Source organism: Pithys albifrons, chromosome 1 (assembly GCF_047495875.1).
Source record: "Pithys albifrons albifrons isolate INPA30051 chromosome 1, PitAlb_v1, whole genome shotgun sequence".
In the NCBI taxonomy this organism is placed as follows: Eukaryota; Metazoa; Chordata; class Aves; order Passeriformes; family Thamnophilidae; genus Pithys; species Pithys albifrons.
In genome coordinates, this window is record NC_092458.1 from 89,108,997 (window position 1) to 89,129,581 (window position 20,585).

A 20,585-nucleotide genomic window follows, 5' to 3' on the forward strand; every position below is an offset into this window, starting at 1 on the left:
TGTGTTTCTCAGTAATGTTTACATCTGATTTCAGAAAAGTGCCAAATTTTCATGACTTCAGTTCCTTCAGTCACTTTCTAACAAGTACCTATTCACAGACAGAAACATGTTCATTCACTCTGACTTAGAAGTGTGGAGTGCCATCCATGTGCTGTAATGAGGCTGAGAAGCAGATATGAAATTAAACACAATGGAACCAAGATTAACACCTAGTCTGTCTATACAATTTAATGTGTATCATCAATACAGTTCAAGCTGTGCACTCTCCCCCCGTGCACAGGTGGCTGCACCTTTACGTTATTCCCACTTAGATTCAGTCCTGCTGCCCACCTGACTGACCTGCAGAGAAAGTCAACAGCACCACCCAGGTATTTACCATTTGTTCAGTGTTTCCAGCACTACTTTCATTTTATTGTCATAATTCTGCTTAGATTGTAAGTTTTTTTGACAGACAAGGCCTGTGGACCTGGTTAGGATTTGGGGGAAAATGTCTTTCCCTATTGAAAAGCAGAAGAGCATATATAAGCATACTTTTATCTAATTGTAGGAGGGAGTATGCCAACAATTCTAGTGCTATAATTAGCTTGACTTTGAAAAATCACTTTTCAGTCAAAATAAGTTTATATTGACTTTGTGTAAAATGAGACAAAAATCTGTTGGGCAGCTGAATACAAGATTATATGCTGTTAAGAATACTTCTAAAAACTAATGAGCAGAACCTCTATTGGTGCATTACAGCTTTGCTGCCTCCAAGATTAACAATTCCTCTCCTTCCCAGACAAAATCAAACAAGAATCCCTTAAGGGAAAATCTTAGCCTGTGAAACAATTGATTGCATTCTTCCTGATTTCAGAGTCACAAATAGATCTCACATTTGGATTTTTTAAAAAACTTATCTCTGCTTCTTCTACTGATTTTTGTAGTTAAAATTGATCATTAAACTGAGGTCTGAAGTTCAACTGCCTGACTGAATGAGGTGGACAAATGAACAGGATGCCAAAAAATACCGTTAATTTTACAAGAACAATATTACAATATTGCTTTTAAATGCTAATGCTATTTTCAGGAGCCAAGCAGCCCAAAGTAACTGCAAAGTTAGGCAATGTTCATTTAAACAGCTTTTGAAATAATTGTGGCATTTAAAATATTTAATAATAATTAGACCAAAATAATAATGAATTCACTCAAATGAGAGCAATTGTTATCAGCAATGCACTATAATTGCTGGAAAATTGCAGTTTATGGAGGTTTGCACAGAATTCTTGTTTTAAACTATTCAAACCCATAATTTATCTGCCTTATTAATAAGAACATATTAATCTACACCAAACAATAACATTGTATAACCTAGTAGAAAACAATTTGCTTCTTTCTAAAGATTATCAAATATACGCTTCCACACAGTGCAACTGTCTCATAATTGTATATTTTAAAGATTGTTTCATGAGTATGAACACAGTTTCCATGCTTTACACACCATAAAATGCATATACGTCTTTCAAAAAAATAGTGTTACACTAATTAATCAAAGAGGGAAAGCTTTGCACATGTCTGCTTTATGGAAGTCTCTTTGTGAATTATAAAAGAATGGTTTCTCAGAAATTCCTTGAAGATTTATTCCTAGATCACACTGGAAAATTACAGTCAAACCTTTATTGTAACAGTTCATCTTCTCCATAATTACTTCTATCCTTTTAAAATTCCTTTTTCATTATTTTGCCTTAATTATTGTTTTTTTGTTCCATATTCTGGTTTCTTCTCATTTTCTGTCACATACATATAATTAAACTCTTTTTCTTGGTAGTTGATGGATTGATTAACAGATGGGAATGCTTTTTAGAGCAATGGCATAGACTTACCTAAGACATGGGATACTATCCTTCATTGTTCCTTCACATCCCACAGTGTTGGTACTACCTGAAAGGCTCTTTAAAGAAGAAACCTGGGAAGAAGCATCTGGAAATGGAGGGTTCATTTCTGGTTCAGGAGTAATGATATCTTCTACTTCGTACTGAAGTCGTACCTCTAATGACTTAAATAAATAAAAAGCTAAGTTATAATTTAATAAAGAAAGCTGCTGAAAGTTCTGTTACTTTCAAATAAATACCAGTAAGCCTTTTTTTTTTACATATCCTACCACATTTATCATTATCACTTGCAGGCAAAGAATACTGTCATTTGCTACTTACACAGCCTAACAGCAACATTAGATAGGAACTAGTCCTCTATTCTATGCTGATGGAGAAATACATTGGTATATTCTTTGATAGATATATTCTGCTGACTTTGATTCAAGCCTTTGACAGTCAGTGAAAGGCAAGATTGTAAGTGTCCAGGAGTTATTATGAAAAGAGAAGTTCATCCCTCACCCCTACATAAACAATATTTCACTACAAGAAGGCATCATTAGGGTAAGTGTCATGAAAATTTTCTGCCTGTTGTCTGTTATCTTTTTCTGAAGCAAATTAATGAAAACAATGATCATCAACTCTGACTCATCATTAGTAGTACTACAGAGTCTCTACCAGACAGGTTTTAGCCAGGATGGAGAAGCCTGACAGTGTGAACAGTACTGACAAATGAACTTTGTTTGTCCATAGGTAGGGGTCAGGAAATCAGAGATAACAACACAGAGAGTTCCATGTTCCTCCGAATGAACATGAGTTTGGTGGATTCTAGAAAGCAAAGTTCAAACCAGTTACATTCTCCTTTCCTTCTGGTCTCTCTAGAAATGGAAAAGGAGACCAACCAGGCCAAACCACCTTGCAATTCTTTCCACTAATTCAGGAAACCTTAACTGAAGGACTCCAAAACACAGGGGAAACTGGACAGGGAGTTAATATCTAAGTAATAACCTCAAAGAATCACAGTAAATATCGAGCAATTCTTTCTACCTCATGAATTGTCCAAAGAGATCCCCATTTTGAAAAGAATAAAAAACAAGATACAGCCCTCAAGAAGACAAGGTCTTGGGATTACTAACTCAATAGTCATTTCCTTGCTGATACCTTGAAATGTACAGAAGCAATTGCAGATGTAGACACTGCAAACTCCATCTTAATGATCTTTCACTGAGACATCATCTGTACCACAATGAAGATTAACAAAATACTTAATTTTTATGGGAATCAGGAGATAAAGGCCAGTACTCAAGGCTCACCTATTTTTCAACAATTGCATCAAAACATATATGATTTCAGAAAAAAAGTTATTCTGTTTAAACAGAAGAGAAGGAGTCCTTTCTCAGAATTTCTCTTTTGTTTTCTCCTTGCAAAATCCATGGGTGTTTCTTGCCTGAATCAGCTAAAGAAACCTATAGATAACATCTGCCTTTAAAGACTAATGAGTGAAATATTGAGTTCAGGAAATTCTAATCTGGAAGTAATTGCTGCTGACTGAAACAATTTATAATGCTGTTTAATCTTTGTGCAGGACTGGAGTAACTGTTCAGGAGTACATTTTTCTGCCTGGCATGTAAGAATTGCATCATTCTTCTTTGGATGTTTTTCTTTGTGTGTTCCTTTTTCTACTAAAATTAATTTCGTTAAGTTTTAGCTATCGTCTGTTTGCAGAGAGAAGGAAAAATTTAGGCTAATACTATAATAATGAATTTTTCTTGCAGTTTTTGTTGCTGCTTTGACTGGACCTTAGAAAGGTTACAGAATTGTTGTACCAATTTATTTTGACACATAGTAAAGATACTTTTGGAGGATGCTATCACTAAATGCATTGATTCTCCTTTCAACATTCAAATGAGAGTAAACTCTTTTCCTATAGCTCTTTTCAAGAGCTTTGAAGAGGAGCTTCACTGAGGAGAGACTGATCACTGAAAAAGTGATCTTGTTTAATTAATAGATGCTTTTGAGACAAGATGGAGCAGATTCAGATGAGAAAACAAACACAACAACAGCAAATTCTTTTTATATAACTGCATGCAATGTCTCCAGGGTTGGATTTGAAGCAGAATTTGTCTCATAGATACTACTTGCCTCCTGAATCTGATATGAAATGATGCAAATAATACTTGTATTGAGGAAGTCCCAGGCACAGCCTATGACCCCAAGGCATATCGAGCAGCAGAGCTCCCTGCTGCATGGAGAAACCCTTGAGTAACCTCCACACTTCCCATTAACCACAGCAAAAACATTACAGCACTGACATCAGGCAGGCAGACTAATGCGGGGGTCTTAAAATGCTGCGATTTTTGGATTGGCTCAAGGTAAGGTCAGACTGGCTGATAAAGAAGGGAGGACACTGAGAGCTTTGTACCCCAGCAGCAAAGAAATCCTGAGCCTGAGCAGCTCAGTCCCCATAGAGACAAAGCCAGAGAGCCCAGTCAGGTACACATTCCAACCAGGAATTCCACACTTGATAAAAAAACCCTCCCCCTCATTTAAGAGTGAAGACTCAAATGCATGCAGCAAAAATGAAGAAACCAACAGAGAAGGCCCTTTTCAGGGATGCACAACTCCCAGGGGAACTCAGTGAATATGGCACCAAGATTGCATAATTTGATATTCAGAGAACAATTCCTTACCTAATGGTTATTAATTACAGATGAAATCTGAGAAACTGCTAAATTGCACATATTATAGCAATTTAAAAATACTAGTAATGATGCAATTCAGCCAGGAAAGCAAAGGACAGGAAAACAAAGAAATTAAATTATAGATAGTAAAAGATAAGGTGCACTTGCTGTGGAACAATGTAAGAATACTAAAATGTAATTTTAGCAGCACTATACATGAGCTGGTCAGTAACTTGAAATTACTGTTCCTAAGTTTTAAAACTTTCCTGAAATTATACATTCAGCTAGCTTAATAATTGCCTCCAGGGGAAAAAATAGTGGAAAACAACAGACCAGATATAGGTAATGAATTTCCTTACCAGATGGCACATGGCTACAGGCCAAAAATGACACAGTTTTTTGCCACAGTAGAACTTTCTAAAGTACATTAAAATAGTGTGAAAAGGAAAAGAACTGTTATCAGGGAATATGGGAAATAGAAGGGAAAATTTGGGTTTTTTGAGAGCTGGCAGACACAAAGAAATACTTTCTGTCAAGAGTGTCTGGTGTTGCACCAGAGAACAGCAAGCCTGAAGGAGAAGGCAGTCATGTTTAGTTTGGCTTTGCCTTAATATCTCTCTCCTGTTAAACTTCTTACACTTAGAAAAGAATGTTTTACATCATAAATGCTGTTCAGTCACAGTGTTAGAAGCAGTTGTGGCTCCTCTGCAAAAGTGCAAGGTTTAAACTGAAGTCAGAATCAGTGCTCAACAATGATAAAAGTATAATTTGACTGCAGTGCAGTTAAAAAGAACATAATCTGCATGATGCTACCTGAAACAAGGTGGCTGCTTAAATATGATGACAGAATGTGGAGTATATTTACAGGATAAAGCAACACAATGCTTATGAAAATATCAAGTGCTTAGCCAGAAATAATCTGGCATTTCATATGGTTTCCATTTTTAGGGAAACAAAGTCAGCATAATCCAGAAAAAAATCAGCTATTTTATTTTGTAATAATGCTAATGCTAATGCTAATGATAATAATAATAACAACAATAACAATAACAATTATTATAAAAATAATTATAATATAATAAATATAACATAACATAACATAATATAATAACCCCACTATAAAAATAATTTTGCATCTTCTTATGGTACAAACACATGAACATAAATTAAGGAGATGAAATACTTGAATTAAAAAGATCATTATGCATGTACACAATGTACATTACCTGAAAAAAACATGGCAGCCAGTAATTTTAGAGCAGGTAAATACAATAGTGTTTTAAAAGCAAAGTATGTCTGATATCTGTACTGTTTGTTACTATTAAAGCAAAAAGAAAAAAGTGGAGAGTTGGCTACGTCAGTTTTTTGTCAGTAACTTAAGTAGGATCAAGATGCCACTGAAAATGTTTAAAATGGAATGTCTCTAAACCTATATTCATACAGCTTGATTATTTTTATTCAAATACATAAGTATAGATAAAGCAAGGCAATTTGATTTAGAAATTATGTTCTCTTACAAGAGAGTGAAATTCTGAAGTACTTACTGCAATTTCAGTGTTCACTTCATGTTTGCTGAACCTGTAAACAATCACATATGCAGAAACTCCTGCCACACAGAAAATTCGGCTTTCAGGACACCAGTACATCATCTGAACAGCAAAAGGATCTTCTTCCACAATCTCAGCTGTTGCTTTTCCTTCTCCCTGCTTCTGTTTTTCAAAGACTTTTGATGTTTTTAATTTGTACAACATCTGTAGAGTAACTGGAATATATTAAAACATATAAAAATACTAACATGAAGCAAATCAATTATAAAAATTCCTCAGTTCCCACTTTCTTCTCTGTTGTAGAATAGCAATGAGTCTTATGAAAGCCTAAGAGGGGAAGATGTGTATTACACAATAGAGGTATTAGTCTGACACACAGTACTGGTAGGATATGAATTTAATACTTCCAAAAGGGATATTTGTCTATGAAACACTTTCTGGGACAGGATGTCAAAGGTGTATTTTAACCATCGAGTCCATAATTAGGCTTATCCTCAGTGCTCTATAAAGGCTCTGAGAATGCTGACACTTTCCTGATGAGATGTGAAACTGGGATTCCACTTGTCTGAGGGTATGGTCTTGCTAGAAGGTAAAGAATGTATGGCAAATCAAGAGAAAATATAAGGAAAGTATTCTGGTGGCCTGGTCAACACAAAGCCTTTATGAACTAATAGGTAAAAAAATGTTTTGAATTCTGGGACTAATAATTATATCTATATTTATACCTCTATAAAAAATTCTAATATCCAGAAGACTTTGTCAATCTTAGAACTCCACTGCAGGGAATTCTGGAGGTAAAGGAGGGATTATAATTAACCTCATTATGTTTTACTGACATTCCTTCCTGATTTTAGTACTTTTACATTAAATTATGAGTGGCATTAATTTAAAACTGCATAAGGTCAGAAAAAGACAGTCATGCCCAGCACCCATAAAGGTGTGTATATCCATAAGGACACAGCTGTTACATGCATTAATGGAACTGTGGTAGCTCAGCCTGTGTTACAAGAGCAACAGGAAGATGAAAGAATGGTATTTTAGTTACATAACCAGATGATGAACACAGCAAAAATACATTTTCATTTGGCACTGCAGATATATTCCAGGAGTTTTAACATACAAAACTTCTAATATTTATAAACGTTTTAGCACCACCGGGTTTTCACAAATTTCAGCAATTGTTTTTGTAATAAATATGTGATTCTTTTTGCCCTCAGTGGCAGTGAAAGAGGATTCAGGATGCCCTTAGTGCCAGTAGCAAATCTAGAGTGGCACTCCAAGTTGGGCACCATGGATCCAGCATCCTAGGACTGGAAGAATTATAGAATCATAGGGCACAAAGTCTGTGTTTCTCTGAATTACTAGGTACCATCTGCACAAGGACAAATAAGAAACAGCAATGGCTTTTGAGCAAAGATATATTTGGAAAACTGCTTCAGTGGCTTAGAAATTTCCAGTCTCTTGCAAATGTCCTTTCAGAGACAAAATGACACAATTAAAATACATCTGAAAGCAAAATATTTTGTGCCTTTAAGTACCAGTAGGATATCATGCTTGCCAGGAAACCTCAAATGAAATTTGAACTCCATAATAAAAAATTTTCTTAATAATTAATACCTTGTAATTAAAAAGTACCAAGTATGGTGTAAGTCATACAGTCCTTGTTCTGAAAAGCAGGACTAAGACCAGGACATCAGAGATGCACTGAAAATACCATTGTTGTTGAAGAAATTGTGAATATTCATTATCATCTAAGCTTTTACTGTTTAGAAAATTCCTATTGCACCATGTATATACTCATTAGGGGGTTATGTTTACATTCCCTATGGTAAGATTTTCCTTTCCCCATTTCTGCCAGAATTATAGAAGAGGTAACAAGCACACTGGCTTTTATGCAGTATATAATGCTAAGTGCCTTGGGGTCTTCCATCAGTCTCTATTTATTTCACCCTAAATGCAGTGCCTGTATTTGCACATTCCTGTTAGAAATGTAAATATGTAATGAAGTACTCACAAGACAAGGTCTAAGGTCTCACTCTACTTCTCTAAATAAAAGTAATTACCCTACTTTGGTTCATATTAAAGCTCTCTCAAACTTCTGTCTTTGCAGATAAATTGTTGACCTTGTTAGATTGTGATTTTTTGGGGTGTTTATCATAATTTGAAAATGCTGGAAGATATAAACTCTAACTAGCACGTATCTGGTTTTCCTTTATTTCCAAAGCAACAAATTTTGTAATAAAAGACCTTCTCATAGTCATGTTCAGTTGATGTGCCTGTGTAAAATACCTTTGTGACATGAGGCTTTGGAAATCCTCATATCCTCCTTGTCCATCCTCATGAGTGAAAATATTTGGAATTAGGCAAAAAGGGGATTACCTGACAAAGTCATCAGGTTTAGCTGACATGAAAATCTTTTAAATGTTCCCCATATTTTCAGTATTAATCCTTATAAGTCTGGGGCACAATGTGGAACAAGCAAGTAGTTTCAATACCTCATACTCCCCAGTCTTGGCCCTCATTACAGACTAGTTATTGGGGTCATATTAAATCTCTCTATGCTTAACATTTCATACAGAATTTTCTTTTTCACTTTCTTTTCCTTAGGAGATTGATACCTTATAAAAGAGATCTTTTACCCACATATCTCTGTATGACTGAAGAGACAGAAGACAACGTAATTCCAAAGGATCTTTGGTAAAGCACAGTCACAATATTTGAAGAGGAATATTTAAACTTTCAAACAAAATGTATGTGTATTTTTAATAAATATATTTTACTAATAAGTACCATATGTGTTTTCTGTAGGGGAAAATACTGGTTTCTGATAAGTGCAGTTACAGCTAGATAGCATGGAACAAGTATTTTCTGATGCTTTTTCCTGCTAGGATGAATGGAAATGCTCCCCAGTTATTTACTGGGATTTGAGACCAGACAGGAAAAGATTTAGGTCTTTTCTACCCTCACCAGATTAAACATGTGTTGAGATACTGTGTTCTATTTTAATATTTTATTTTTACTTAGCTGTAAAAAAAAAGACTTTGTTGCACTGAGGATAGAAGAGACATGACAACTGGAGCTGTATGCTAGATATAATGGAGCCCATTGTTCTCTGAACACAAGAATAATGTGCCCTAAGGAGTTTTTATTAATGCTTCATTCCTCATAGGTTTTGGTATGTTGGGTCTTGAGTTATTATGCCTCTTAAACACTTTCACTCTTTTCTGCCTAATATATCTCATTAGCAGCAATTTTCCTTAATTTAATAAAAATTTTCTTAATTTCACCTCATTTTTCCTAATTAATCAGCCCAGGTATTATTAGTCATACTGTACAATATCAAGTTTTATATATATCTGTGTGTTTGTGTGATATGATAGCATTATATAAAAGTGAACATTAGAAACTTACTGGCAGAAGCATCCCAAAATTTTACTGATCCATCTGCATGGCTTAAAAAAATATGAAAATGAAATGTGTTAAAACAAGATTCAATTCTGAAACATTATCTACTTTTAGTGACTGATAATTATAAACAGTAAAACTATATTTTGCTTATATGGTAATTCTCTATACCTCACTGATGATATATTAGTGACATACATACTAACTGTAAGAAAATATTTTGTTATTAGTTTTGTTTGGTTAATAAAGTAGTTTTCATGCATTTCCTACAGAGAACAAGCCCCCAATGACTTTTAAGATCTCAACAAGAAGAAATTATTTCCCATACTCATGACGAGCTTGTTACAGCACTTTTGGCTTTGCAGTGGGCCAGCATTAAGCCTATGCACACTAAAAATGCCATGTATAATAAATTTTGAAAGAAGAGAGGGTAACTTTGCTTTGCTTAATACCTTACAGCTGTGTTGTTTTTATTAACATAAAATCCTTGAAGTACACCTGGAGAAAGGAGACATTTCTGATAAAATGAGAATGCTACTAGTAGTACTACTGCATACTTCTTACTCTTAAAAACAGGTGTTTAGTATCATTGACAATAACAACTTATCAAATATATTGCTATCTTCAGCATGAATGAGACCAGAGGGTAACACAGTGTGCATCTTAGATAAATAGCTTATTTTTTACAGTATGGTACCTTGAAAATCCATCAGGCATTGCTTAGGGGGCTTCTACTTCAACCTGAGCCCTTCTATGCTTACAAGGTGAAATTCATCCCAGTGCATCCCACCCTCACTAAGGCTGGGTATGAAAATTAAATCCCAAACTGACCCCAGATATAAAGGTCCCAGAAGACCAAAAGACAACAATCACAGAAGAACAGCTGCTCTCCTTTTTAAAGCTATTCTCTATGACCTTGAAGGCCAAAATACTCTCTTGAAAGGGATTTTCCTTTCCAAAAATTGGAGCCTCAAAAGTATATAGACTTGCTGTCTGACAATGGGGCCTCAAGTAATGGCAATTTATCCGTGAATAGTAAGTTCTGTTTCTAAAGCAAAAGAGAATGTGTTTGGTGACATTGCTCGAATGAAGAGCCAGGGTAAGCATAGGCTGGAAAGGCTCAACTCTTATTTATAGATAACCCACAACTAAAATGTGTAGACACTAACATTTCGAAAGCACCAATCCCCAATTTCCTTCTCACCCTGTAATAATGATTTCTGGATATGTCTGAGCTCCGAGGTTCCATGCTCCACCACTGATAGGCCACTCCTAAATAAACAACAAGAGTACAGAGATCACAGCTAATGCTGATGAACCTTCTTGGTTAATTTTTAAACTCAGGAGTAGACAACATCTTCCCCCAAAAAGCAATACAACTCGTAAAAGGAACAACATACGTATCATGCAAGGCTTTTACAGTTTATTAACATTCTTGTATGATAAATTCAAGCTTTGGAAACTTAATAACCTTTTTATATTATCAACAAAGTCTTTAAGTTTTTAAAATATTCCTGCACAGCTAATTTTCAACCACCTAAACCAGGAACTAGAGGAAGGAGTAACAAACAGCTCTGCTGCTCTTGAGATGGCTTGTCTCTTGGAGTTTCTATAGAACACCGCAGAGACTGAGAATCAATTTTGTATATGAAGACTACTGAAAAAGCTGACCCAGAAACAAATACCTGAGCATGATGCCAGGAGATAAGCAAATGCAACTTTTATAGAATATATGAAACCATCATCTCTTCTTTGCCTTTTGTTTACTAGTGGCAGGACTCCCATTCTGTCTCGAACTAGACTGGTTGAACAAAATGCTGGTCTGTGCCTAAAGCATGACATGTATGGATACAGGAAACAGGATGTGGAGGATGACGTATGTGCAGCGGGGGTGAGGATGTGTGCAGAGTCTGAGTGGGTGGAGAAAAACTGGGAGCAAAAACTGTTTATGTGGGTGCTTGTGGGTACAGAAATGGGAGGCTGGCATATGAGTGACTACCTACAGTCCAAGTGTATTTTGGTATGTGCACAAATAAAGCAAGGGGTCAAGAGAGTATGCAATGAATCCAGGTAGGTGGTGAAAAGTACATGAGGTAAGAACATAAGGTGAGACTCAAATAAGAGAAAAAAATATTTTCTGGAGCCCTTTACTGGATCAAGATCCAAAAGAAGTAGAGAGGGCTCAGTTTCTGAGTTCATGGAAAACAAGGCACCTCCAAGGAGAATATTTCTGCTGATTTGAATAGAAACCTGATGATCTGACTGGTTTATCCAGTTTTTTTTTTTTAATTATGATGGATTAGTTCTAGCCAAAACATAAACCAGATTAAAGCTTGAAATTTATAAATTAATTGCATTTCCTCTTCTTCTTTCTGCACCTTGTCCTATTTCTAAAAGTATTACGTTAAGACTTTGGTAGCTCAGTAAAATAATATCCCTATTTAACAACAAATCTCACAGACATGCTGTCAACCCCCACACAACCTCTTCTGCTTAAGTCTTCCAGTTATAATGTTTTCACTCTTTTCTTTGATAGAGATAACCTACCCATACGAACTTGAATTGTACATGATGGCTTTCCTTTGACTCAGCTGATCTGGAATAACTCCAGCAGCCTAAAGTCCTATATAATGGTAATGAACAGCTGTGCTGAAGTGGTGGTGTTTCTGAGGGACAAATACTGGGCTGTAAACATGCTGCAAGCTGCCAGTTGGACTAATTTGAAAATTATTATTAAAGAAGCAAAATGGAAATAATTCAGTAAGACACTGCAAAAACATAGGTTATACATCTACTTCCTTTGCTTAAGAAAATATTGATTTTGTTTACCTTATTGCTGTATCCTTGCTTTTTATGTTTTGCTCCTACAGAATAGAGTACAGGAATCAAATCTGGAGGACAGTCCGCAAAATATTCTGTGCAGGTAACAGGTGACTCATGAATGTCAATAGGATATGGATTTTCAAAGATTGGAAAACTAGTTAAGGAAGACAATTTATTAGAAGCACTGTCACACTGAGTCATAGAATAAAACATATTCTTATATTAAAGAGTATAACAGAATGCAAGTAAAATCATTACTAATGAAACACATTTTCCCTTATTTATTCTAATGTACTGCTGCTTTTCATGTCAATAATAATGTGTAGCTATGCAAATAAAGACATTAAAATTTCACTGTTGTGACAAGAATCCTCCTTTATGTAAATACCCATTCATGTGAATAGTCCCTAAGGCTGACGGGGCTACTTGTGTCAATGATGATTAAGAACTAATTTTTTCCAGCATCTCAAAATCTTATTTATACAGAAAGGACACATTTTCTAGGAGTTTCAGGTTCATGCATATGATACATACTATGACATAAGAACTACTTCTACGGCTTTGGATTTTATATTGAGCAGCTTAGGCTATTGGGCTGTATGTAGTCTGTTGATTCTACAGTGAAATATTGCAGTAACAGATGAATAGAACTCAGTTTATTTCTCACTTCCATCAGTTTGAATGGTCTGATAAGGAGGGATGCCTCACTTCTGGTGCATTGAAAAATGTTATTCACAGTTGATAAATACTTGGTTCTGATTTCACTGACATCCATTTTACATTGCTGAGATGATCTGAATTATTCGGTAAAGTAAGTGAGATCAGCATATGATTCATTTAAAATGTTTCAACACATTAAGGGCAAAATCTGCTCCTAATTACACCAGTATGAAATTGGATGCACATTACTGGTGGTGTGGGAGGCAGCACAGAATCAATAAGAATTGGATTTTGCCTTACACAATGTAGAGTTAGTCTTTGATAGGAAGATTCTGTTATGAAAGAACTATTTGTCATTCAAACCAGCAACCGGATCATGAAATAGTTCTGTAGATCCATATAAATCAATGCCATTATGTCTTAAGATACTTAAGCAAATACTGAAGTGGTAGATCCTGTGTAGTCTAGTGAAGTTAGGCATGCATCTAAGTAGTTGTTGAACCTGATTTCCAAAACATATGTTCAGGTCATAATTCAGCATGTGACCAAGTATTACTTAACTTTGGCGTTGAATGAATATTTGAGTGCTACGCTGAGGGGATTGCAGATTGCGATTTATTTGAAAGTTTAAGAACAAATATTATCATAAGTTCCTGTTCATTGGGGGATCCTCATTCTTAAGGCGGAAGTAAATATTTAGGGGGAATTATTTCCAAGAGTGAATGATATTGGATAGTAAAATGACATTGCATGATAACATTTGGAATTTTATGATAATATGCTGGACAGTTAAATACACAATTAACTTCATATAAAACTTCATACTTACTTGCTTTGTGTCAGGTCAACAACAATGAGATCTTTTTCCAAAAGCACAACTACAGCATAAGGTTCTTGAAATTCTGTAAGCAAGGAATCAAGTATAAAAGACGTGGAGCTCTTCTATTAGTCATTTTATGCAAACAAGTCATATTCATGTTTCCAGATTTTTACAGTATATTAGAATTTTCAAGGTATAAATCCTTGACATATGCACAAACTAGACATAGGGCCAGGTAGGTAGCAAAAATTGACTTCTGGGTGGTACTGTTGACCAGCATACAAAGGAGAAATAAAATTGGAATATTACAACCTGCCATCATGATCCTATATTGAAAGTAAAGAGATAGAATATGAATAAGTTGTGTGTATCATTGCATCGATGAAGCCAATTATTATACAGAAAAAGTATTTCTGCTGTCCAGAAATAATACTTCTACTGTGCACAACTGCTCTTCAAAGCCAGATTGCGCAGTCCATTTCATGATACACAATGCCCCCATTTCCAAGGTGGTTCCAAAGGAATATTCCAAAGGAATCCTGTAAGTCTGCAGTGTTCAGTTCAGGTACTGACATGCTCCTTCTTCCTGCACACTCTCCAGGAGATTACACCGTTTTTATTATTTAATTATCTTTCCATTTATCAAAATGAAACAACTAAAATGGCAAATAAATGCATCCCTTGATGCACAGGCTGTATTAGTTTACATAGGATAAGAGTTATTTAAAAAATATAAATGTGAAATTATGCCTCTCTTTCAACAGCAACAAATCATTCCAGCATATGCAAGCTCAGAATACACTCTTCAGATGGGTGATGCCAAAAGGATGAGTAAATGACAGCAACTGATTCATCTTCCTTTCAGTCCTGCTAAAAATGCACATTATTTATTGCCTGTTTTTATACAAGGCTATGAATAACACAGGTTAAATAAAAATGTTTAAATACTAGTGAGTGAGCAGGGGAAGGTCCTTCAAAACTTCAGTACTGAGAAACATTTGACACAGTTAAAAGAAGACTCAAACTAACTTTGATTACTGAAAATTAAATTTTTGTATGCCATTGAAACAAATATATGTTTTATCTTTATTGTTTTAAAAATATTTGATTTAGCTATTAATATACGATTTATTTTACTTTTTTGCTTGAGGACTTAAAATGCTAACCTCAGTTCCTTTTTGACTTACATCTTCTCTTAATTTACTTTCTGGAATTTTCTGGGAATATATTTCAGAACATGGGCAGCCCTACAATATATAGCAAGGATTTTTAACAGTTCATTTCAAACTGAAGTGTAAGAATTTTTTTGCAGATAAGTGATAGTTTAATCTTCAATAATTTGGCAATCTGTAGATTTTCAGCATCATGAAAAATATCAGAAGTATACGCACATATGTTTGATTAATAGGCATATTTCTCCACATTGGCCCATGTGTTTCAACCTTTGATGTGAAGATTTATGCATCCTTTATAGTCCACTCATTATTTGCTTCCTATATCGAGAATGCAAACAACTCCCAGGTACTTTTAGTTATGTAGTTTTCTTGAGAGGAAGACAAATGTAAGAATGGAAGACTCTGGAATGGAATTAATGTATGAGAAAAGAAAATTTATATTTTCCATAACTGTATTTTGCTTAATAAACTCACCATTTGGATATGGGGTTTCACAAAGAGTTAAAAAATCAACTATAGGGTGATCCATTTCAAGAACTGTAATTGCTTTCCCATGCATGATTGTTAAACTTGGTCTTCGACAAGCCTTATCATATGACAATCCACCAGAAAATATCACAAATGGTTCACTGTATTAAAAACAGCAACACAAGAATTACAAGTCTACATAGTACATACAAGTTTACATTATAGGTTTAGTACCTTCAAGCAGTAACAAATAGCTTTGCAAAAAGAAAGCAGGAAAGATTCTAAAAGGACTTTGACTCGGGACTGCAATACTGAGTTAATTACAGAATTAAAAACAAACCTGTTTTTGCAGGTCTTGTACTCTACTTTTAGAATTGGTTTACAAGATTCAGGTTTTTTTCCATCTCTTTGAACTTTTCCTAAGGAAAGAAAGAGGATGAAAACTCTAGTAAGACAACATGATAATAGAACTATCAAACGAAAACATACACGTTGAAGCAACTGTATAAACCATAAGAGAATGGAACTTTAAAACTACAGAAGATGCTGAGCATTAGCTCCTATTTTCATAAAATATGCATTGTCTAAATTAATTACATTTATCATATATTTGTGTTTTACTGCCACACACATCTAAAGGACCACAGACCACACTTCAAAAACATCCAAATTCCACACAGGTTACTGAGGATGACACTTAACTAATAATTAATTAATTAGACTAATTGTATACCTTTAGAGTGTAAACAATTGCTTCTGTTTACAAAATGTTACATACTTTGGAGTGTAACTAGTTGAGTGATAAAATTAAATGAAGCACACAATTAAAATTCATTGGCTCAGGCCTGTTTTGATCTGATGGTTAGACCAGATGACCTCTGAGATGTCCCCTCTGACATAAAGCACAATTCTATGAATAAAAATTATAAAATAGAAGGAAATTTAAGAAAATGCTAAATCTTTTTTGGGGCTACATACATCTTGCCTTCTCCTTCTGCCTCCCTCTCCACCCAGTCAGGTTTCTTGTTAATGTATTGATTTGCAATGGAGTCAATACTTTTTTACCTCATTCATAGGAATCAATGGCATATTAAGTCCCAGGCATAAAAGATACAGACATTTCTTAATATGGCTCCTTTAAATTCTTCATTGCAGTTATCTGGGAAACCTTGTACCATCACCATAACAAACACCACAGTGCCTTGTATGAAAAACTTCTTGTGAAAATTGCAGGTGAGCACATAAGTACAAAAAATAAAGAAAGAAATGTGAAAATCCCATAGCCTCGGGGTCTCAGAGACAAAGAGTACGCTTTTAAAATGAATTGGATAAAAGAAGTATTTATGATACCAATTAAAAAAAGTTTATCTAAATCACTGATTTTTATTATAATTTACAGGTAGTTTGCAGATCAAAATATTTATGCAAGAAGCAACTCTGGATCTGGGCTACAATGAAAAATGAAGTAAACATAGATATTATCACACAGCATCAAGAATGTTGTATTGCTTCTTAGTTACCATGTGGAATTGTGGTCTGGAATGGTCTGTTAGGACTTTTCAGGTTCCACAGGGTCAAGCTGCCATCAGAGTGACTGCACATGAACTGTTTTCCTTCATGATGCCAAGCAACAGAATGAATAGCCTACAGAAATTAAAGAAGAACTTGAGACTGAAATGGAAGACAGGGTTTACAGTAATGGTATTTAACAAATGACTTTGGATTCTATTAATCTAATGGTATACCAACATTTGTATGGTTCTTGTTCACCTGAAGTCCATTAACCATCACTCTTTAGCAACCAATGGCTGTAATCCACAATTCATCAATAAGGCTAACACAACAAAATAACATAACATAACTAAATCAGACCAAAACTGAAGGAATAAGATATTAAAGTATTAGAACAAAGGACATACAATGCAATTGTAATATGTGTGACAGCTCCCCTTAGAAGTATTTAATCTGGCAAATTTACAGAGAATTACAAGTAACAAGTTTTACAGGTAACATACAACACACTCAGTCTTACCCAGGGTATGAAGTAATACACTGTTTCTTGAACAATTTCCACACGCACACTCACATACTTAAGTTGCAGAGCAAGTACACATAAATCTGGGATGCGTAATGTAAAAATCAAAACACTATATAGACTAGGATTGCTTCATTGATCTAGGAAATTACCCAAACAATGAAGTAAGATACTTTGGAACAGATAGTGCATCAGAGAAGAGAAACATTGCACTCCTATGAGCACACTACAAGTACCACAGGATGAACATTATCTATGCCAAAAAGCAACACTTGAACAATTAATAGATAGTATTTTGTGCATAATTAATGGAACTGATTGAAAATATTTGTAATTACATCAAGCTAGCTGAAAAGATAATGGTATAAGTCTTTCACTTTCACTGGTAAGTGTTGGAAATCGACAAAAGCCATCTTCTGAAAACTACTCATTGTAGAACATACTTCTCTCAGAAGCGCAAACTCACAGAATTCTCCCTTGAATCCATATCCCTTCCAGAAATGTTTGCTGCCAAATAGCAAAAAGCACAGTATGTTTTTATGTAAATGTAAATAAAAAAGATCTATTTTTGGATACAGTTTTAGAAATTTCCATTTTTTTTCAACCCAGGTATTGCTAAGGCCTTGCATGCACTTACAATTGCATATAGCCATTGTTATGGGTTTAGCCAGGTGGGCCTAAACTTAGGTTTTAAAGTTCAGCTAGGCCTAGGACTGTGAGCTGATTTAAGCTGGGTTGAGCTAGCTAACAGCTGACTTCTTCCAGCCAATAATATTGTATTCCATACCATACTACATCATCTCAAAGGGTGTAAAATCCAGTGTGTGGGAGTGGCTTAGTTAGTTCCATCATGGCTGCACTAAGAGGAAGACATCTAGCAGCTCCTCTACTATGCTAGACCCTGCTTCTGTTGCCTCTGTTTGCATTTTGTTTGCATTCAGGGAAGTAGAAATATTTTGTTGTTATACTTTCTCTTTCTTGCTGAGTGTCTTTTGGAGTGCTTATGAATTTAGAATAATGGGCTTTGTATTAATTGGGGAGTGGGAAGTTATTCTTTGTTATATATATGTAACTTGTGTAAGTGTGTGTTATATTGTAGTTTCCTCTTAATTTTCTCTTTTCTGTATAAATACATGTAGTTAGTTTCAGCATAGACCTGGCTTTGGAAGTTTTTTTTTCCTCTCTCCCTCTTCTTTTTCCCTTAGCTGGTTGGGGGGAGGAGGAACCCTTTTCACTCTGTCCCGGACAGTTGGCGTTTTGCCAGCTCAACCCAGGACAGCCATTTACCTGATTTATTCAAATCACTTTAAAATCATACCTGGGTGTTCATAAACCAGTATTGCAGTTAATCGTATCAATTTTGCCTAAGCTGACAAGAAGCAAAGCTAAATGCTACTGTCACTATTCAGAACTCCCTTTGGTCTTCCTCTTTTAGCAATTATATTGATTGTTATGGTTGGTTATGCCTTATGGTTTGGAGAGAGTATCAGCAGACACCAATAAAAGGGCTGTGACCCTTTACCAGAGCTTTATCCAGCTCCTGAGGCTGTGCATGGCCAAAAATGCATTAAGATGACTCAGATGTTTTAATAGGAATCTGGGGTGCCTTATGTATGACTGCTTGACTAACAGACTAGTAAGACAGTCATGCCAAAAAAGACTCAAAACCCAGAGCTGAACAAACTCTAGATATTTATCTTTGAGTGACATAGTGGGTATAACTCAAGCTTCTACCTTCTAGATGGAGATTGGCACACAGTACCTCTTAAAGACCCAGAAGACACCAAACTATTACTGAAGCAACAAAAGACAACACAGAAAGACGGTTCATACAGAGTCCAGTGTTGTTGCTGTCAGGTAGGAACAACCTTTGATCTGTGGGGAGCAGTGCTTCACTTACACTGAAGGCGTCTGTCCTCATGCAAATTAATTCTGACATGAGCTCATTCATGCTTGCTATTGTGCCAAATTTGGATCTAGTTTTGATGTGCTATCACACTTAGAAACATTTCACATGGTTACAGTCAATAGCTGTGTCTGAGCAGGAGCTGGTAACTCGCAGCTGAAAACTGCATGAGGCTGCTTGTTAAACTGCCTCTCAGCTACTGGGTGCCCCCTGCCAGCACAAACCTCCTGTGGAGAGGAGCTGAGGTGGAATGCTCCTGTCACAGACAGCTGGCATAGCAGCAACTCAAACTGACCTGTTTGACTTTGCCTCAAAATGGGCCAAAAACCCCTGAGAATCACTTCTGGAGGTCTCGGCTGGGAGTCACGACTAATACTGAAAGATAGTACTGAACAAGTCCTGAATTTTCTCTCTGCTGGAATACTAGCATTTTGATCCACTTCGTTAGCATCCACACATAAAAGGAGCAGTTATTTGCCTAGAAGAGGAGTTCACCGCAGTGGGTGACTCGTGAATGTTCACACAGTGCATGTACATAAAGCATATCACTCCAGATTGGGTATGTTTCTCCCTCTGCGATACCCACAGTTGCATATATATTCCATTGTCTCTCATACTCAGAATGCATTATAATTAAGTATGCCCAGCATCATTTCAGTTCCTGTCCTATCACAAACCCTCTCCACTGAGAAGAACTCAGTGAAGAGTCTTTAGGACCACTTTTAATTGTATTTTGAGCAATAACCATACTCATTTCATCTTATTGCTTGAGTGTTAAAAATCTTTGTGTTAGTAGTACTGCAGGACCATTACAGCAAGGGCCGCATTCCGATTTGATACTTCCATAGTGGCATAGTGATTGACAAAGGTAGGGGGATGTCTTTTGGCAAATGTCTCTGAGAACTCTGCAGCTTCATTTTGGAGATGTGTTCCAGTGAAAGATGGTGCCTGTTTCAGAGAGCTCTGAATGTGTGTTGACACAAACTTTCAAAGTCTACATATGAAGATGGCTAGTTTTTTGTGTCTGACAACTATCAATAACAGCTTGAGAGTCCTTTGAAAGATCTGTCTTGTTTTTATGTTGTCTTTTTATACCAATTGCTGGAAATAAACTTGCCAGGAAAGCCTTTTATAGAGGACATCATGTAGGTCCATTGATTGAAATTCCCAAATGTCAGAAGTCAAGCAGGCAAGGCAGAAGGCCAGTTTGGCTGAACA

The 20,585-nt window shown here is 35.7% G+C and overlaps 1 protein-coding gene across 5 annotated transcripts in view; it reads right to left on the reverse strand.

The window, feature by feature from the left end:
* STXBP5L (syntaxin binding protein 5L) overlaps positions 1 to 20,585 on the reverse strand; it is a 207,439-nt gene that overhangs the window by 63,343 nt on the left and 123,511 nt on the right. For all 5 annotated transcript variants that reach the window (XM_071559888.1, XM_071559870.1, XM_071559861.1 and 2 more), the window contains exons 8-16: positions 16,947 to 17,070; positions 15,767 to 15,845; positions 15,433 to 15,587; positions 13,793 to 13,865; positions 12,310 to 12,457; positions 10,685 to 10,752; positions 9,487 to 9,527; positions 6,073 to 6,290; positions 1,860 to 2,032 (exon numbers count right to left, since the gene is read on the reverse strand). In XM_071559888.1, the coding sequence (XP_071415989.1) occupies positions 1,860 to 2,032; positions 6,073 to 6,290; positions 9,487 to 9,527; positions 10,685 to 10,752; positions 12,310 to 12,457; positions 13,793 to 13,865; positions 15,433 to 15,587; positions 15,767 to 15,845; positions 16,947 to 17,070 (1,079 nt within the window). The remainder of the gene's footprint in view (positions 1 to 1,859; positions 2,033 to 6,072; positions 6,291 to 9,486; positions 9,528 to 10,684; positions 10,753 to 12,309; positions 12,458 to 13,792; positions 13,866 to 15,432; positions 15,588 to 15,766; positions 15,846 to 16,946; positions 17,071 to 20,585) is intronic.